The sequence below is a fragment of the Macrosteles quadrilineatus genome, unplaced genomic scaffold (assembly GCF_028750875.1).
Source record: "Macrosteles quadrilineatus isolate MER2022 unplaced genomic scaffold, UCM_ALF_1.0 Scaffold_6__1_contigs__length_79288215, whole genome shotgun sequence".
Taxonomy (NCBI): Eukaryota; Metazoa; Arthropoda; class Insecta; order Hemiptera; family Cicadellidae; genus Macrosteles; species Macrosteles quadrilineatus.
In genome coordinates this window covers 63,090,407-63,094,376 of record NW_026542599.1, presented here as the reverse complement: position 1 = coordinate 63,094,376, position 3,970 = coordinate 63,090,407, and the positions used below count along the sequence as shown (strand labels likewise).

The following is a 3,970-nucleotide window of genomic DNA, read 5'->3' as shown; positions in this document are numbered from 1 at the left end:
GCTCAGTCTCTCACTCAAACCAAAGGCTCACTTAGTGTTAATGTTGAGTCACTTTCAGGTCACTTAGTTGTCCAAAAACACTGTTTTCATATTTTAGAAAAAATCTCTATCGATTTACCGAGTGTGGAACTCACGCCGGAAGTACTACAGAAGGTGAAACCTTTCGTTCTCGCAGACCCAACATTCCATAAGCCGGGTCCCATTGACGTCCTTATAGGATGTGCATTATTTCCTTAAGTGCTAACAAATGAATGTCACTCGTTAGGCGATCACATGCCTTATGCTCTTGGTACCATTTTTGGTTACGTCATCGCTGGAACAGCTCCGTGTTCTTCTCCTTCTCCGAGAGCCTCTCATCTCTCTATCTCTCTCCTCTCCACTAGCGATCATGATCTCCACTCATCCCTGCAGCGCTTCTGGACCTTGGAAGAACCCCCAATTTGCACAAAGAAGACTCAGGAAGAAGAACTTTGCGATCTCCACTTTAGATCGACCCATTCGAGGGATTCAACAGGACGCTATATCGTCCGCCTTCCTTTTAAAGAAAATCATACTCCCCTCGGGACATCCAGACCTCAGGCTGAACGCCGTCTCTATTCTCTTGAGCGGAAGTTCAATAGCCAACAACATTTCTCTACTTTCTATCATGATTTTATGGATGAATATCTCTCTCTCGGTCACATGACCAAACTTGAAACTGTTGATTCAACCTCTCATCACTACTATCTCCCCCATCACGGAGTTTTGAAAGAAAGTAGTAGCTCCACAAAGCTTCGAACTGTGTTCGATGCTAGTAGTAAGACCAGCACTGGCGTGTCTCTAAATGACGTCTTACTTACAGGTCCCAAGCTCCAGACGAACATTTGTGATATTATGCTCCATTTCAGGTCTTATAACATTGTTTTCTCTTGTGACATTCGTCATATGTATCGTCAAATATTAGTGCACCCAGACGATCAAAAATATCAACTAATCTTGTGGCGCAATAACTCTTCACAGGAGCTTTCTACCTATCAGCTGGCTACTGTAACATATGGGGTCAACAGCAGTCCCTATCTCGCTATCAGAACGCTTCATCAACTTGCTGAAGATGAGGGTGAGGCGTTTCCTGCTGCTGCTCAGGTTATAACCTCCAACACCTATGTTGATGACATAATCACCGGTGCTGACACGGTTAAAGATGCTCTACAAATTCAAGGCCAGCTAATTAGTCTTCTGTCCCGTGGTGGATTTGAACTCCGCAAATGGTCATCCAACGCTAAGGAACTCCTTCAAACTCTGCCTCAAGAACACCTAGAATTACCAGTATTTCTGGAACATGTCAACGAACCTCTGTTTTCAATATTAGGACTACATTGGTCACCTGTCTCTGATTGCTTCACTTATAATTTAAATTTTTCTGATGCAGTCAATGTGACCCCTACAAAACGCCGAGTGCTCAGCTTAATTGCCAAAATCTATGATCCTTGTGGTTTTGTCGCTCCATGTATCATGGCCGCAAAGTGTTTTATGCAACTTTTGTGGACAACAGGACTTGATTGGGATGAACAGCTCCCCCCTGACTTGTCTGATAAGTGGAATACCTTCCTCTCTCATGTAAATCACGTCTCTAAGATCAAGGTTCCACGATCTCTTATGCTCAGCTCCTCAAAGAAAGTCGAAGTACACGGGTTCTCAGATGCTTCGGAGAGCGGATATGCAGCGGTGGTGTACTTCCGCATTCTAATGTCAAACGACGAAGTGATAGTTCGCCAAGTCATGGCAAAAACTAGAGTAGCCCCCCTCAAAAGAGCGACATTACCTCGCCTCGAACTCTGTGGTGCTCACCTCTTGGCACAGTTGGTAGCACATGTCTGCAACGTTTTTAAAGACCACATTTCCTCTCCTTCAATTTACTTGTGGTGTGATTCCACTGTCGTCCTCACGTGGTTACAAACACCCTCTTATCGGCTCAAAACCTACGTAGCAAACCGAGTCGCCCAGACTCAGGAGCTCATCCCTTCGCATTGCTGGAGACACATACAGGGGAGTGAAAATCCAGCTGACTGCGCCTCTCGCGGCATTCTTGCCTCTGATCTCGTAGATCACCCTCTTTGGTGGAAAGGACCCTCTTGGCTTCATTTGGATGAAGATGCATGGCCTAACCCCAAATTTTCTCCTATGGATTTGTCTTCCACGGATGAGGAGAAACATACCCCCCTGACCGTACTAACAGCTGTGAAGCAAGAAGAGTGGAATTTACTCACCCAATTTTCTTCATGTACACGTCTTCAAGCTGTCTTGGCCTACGTACAACGGTTCATACACAATGTCCGCCACGCTGACAAGCGTGTAGGACCCCTCTCATCTGACAAACTGAAGTCAGCCTCCACCACACTCTTCAAGCTAGTCCAACTATCCAGTTTTCAAGAAGACATCCTCGCCTTGGAAAAGAAGAAAGAAGTATCTTCACGTCTAAGACGTCTCTCACCCTGGCTCGATTCCAATGGTCTCCTGCGCGTTGGAGGACGACTAACAGCGTCAACACTAAAACATGACTCTCGACATCCTGTCATATTGCCTAAAGGACATCACGTTATAGACCTTCTCATCGATCATTATCACATCAGACATCTCCATGCCGGAGCACAACTCACACAGGCGCTACTCACTCGAAGTGTCTGGATTTTGTCTGCTAGAAGTGCAATACGTTCTAGGATCTTCAAATGTTTGAGATGTTTTCGGCTAAGGCCAAGAAATTGCCCCCCTCTCATGGGAAACCTTCCAAGTGCTCGTGTGACTGCCACGAGACCCTTTCTCAAAACAGGGATGGACTATGGTGGACCATTCACTGTGAAACTTCACAACCTTCGCTCGATTCGGCACATAAAGGTGTACATATGTATCTTTGTTTGCTTTGCCACAAAGGCCGTCCACGTCGAGGTAGTAACAGACCTCTCATCTGATGCGTTCATTGCTGCCCTAACCAGATTCGTCTCCCGACGCGGACTTTGTTCAGACCTCTACAGCGACTGCACCACAAATTTTGTTGGGGCAGATAACGCTCTAAGAAAACTTGTCAAGTCACCAAATCAGACTCAAATTCAAGTCTTTGCCTCTCAAAATGGTATAAAATTCCATTTCAACCCTCCTGCTGCTCCCCACCAAGGTGGTTTGTGGGAGAGCGCCATCAAAGGCATCAAGTATCACCTCCGGAGAGTGATAGGTGATCAGGTTCTCACTCTCCCAGAATTTATCACCGTAGCAACTCAAGCGGAAGCCATGATGAATTCTCGGCCTCTAACACCCCTCTCCAATGATCCCTCGGATCTCTCTTCTCTCACACCAGGCCATTTTCTGATAGGCGCCCCCCTAGCTGCTGTACCTGAAGCCGATCTCAGTGATGCTCCTCAGAATAGACTCAAACACTGGCACCTCGTCCAATCATTAAGCTAAAGCATCTGGAAGAGATGGCATCTTGAATATTTGCACACCCTTCAGCAGAGAGAGAAGTGGCATTCCCCAACTAAAAACCTTAAGGTCGGTGATCTGGTCCTTATTCATCAGCCGACACCCCCTCTCACTTGGCCCCTTGCTCGGATCACAGAGGTATTCCCAGGAAAGGACAATGTTGTTCGGGTGGTACATCTTCAAACGGCCAACGGACAACTCACACGGCCTGTTCACAAGGTCTTCCCTCTACCATGCAATGAAGACTAAGTCCAAGAAACCTACTCTATGTACATATTAGATTTAAGTGTGGTTTACGTTTGTTCTTGTGTTTTTTAATTGTCTGTTGAAGCTGTAATGCTTCAAGGGGGCCGGAATGTTCGGTATTCATATTTTTAGAGTATTTAGAAATTAATCATTATGTTAATTAATTAAGTCACTGGTTAATTAATCATGCTAATGTGTATATAAATCACCACATTTATTGTAATATTATTTAGTCTCAGTAACAATTTATTGTAAATAGACTCCCGCTTTCAAT

At 45.3% G+C, this 3,970-nt stretch overlaps 1 protein-coding gene across 1 annotated transcript; it reads left to right on the top strand.

Annotated features, from left to right (window-relative positions):
- Positions 1-273: 273 nt before the first annotated feature.
- On the top strand, positions 274-3,435 carry LOC128997569 (uncharacterized). Its single transcript, XM_054423208.1, has one exon. The coding sequence runs from the start codon at positions 274-276 to the stop codon at positions 3,433-3,435; it is 3,162 nt and encodes a 1,053-aa protein (XP_054279183.1).
- Positions 3,436-3,970: the final 535 nt, after the last annotated feature.

Bases quoted from the DNA above. Each gene is read 5' to 3' on its own strand.
- LOC128997569 (XM_054423208.1), top strand. From the start codon at position 274: ATGCCTTATGCTCTTGGTACCATTTTTGGTTACGTCATCGCTGGAACA.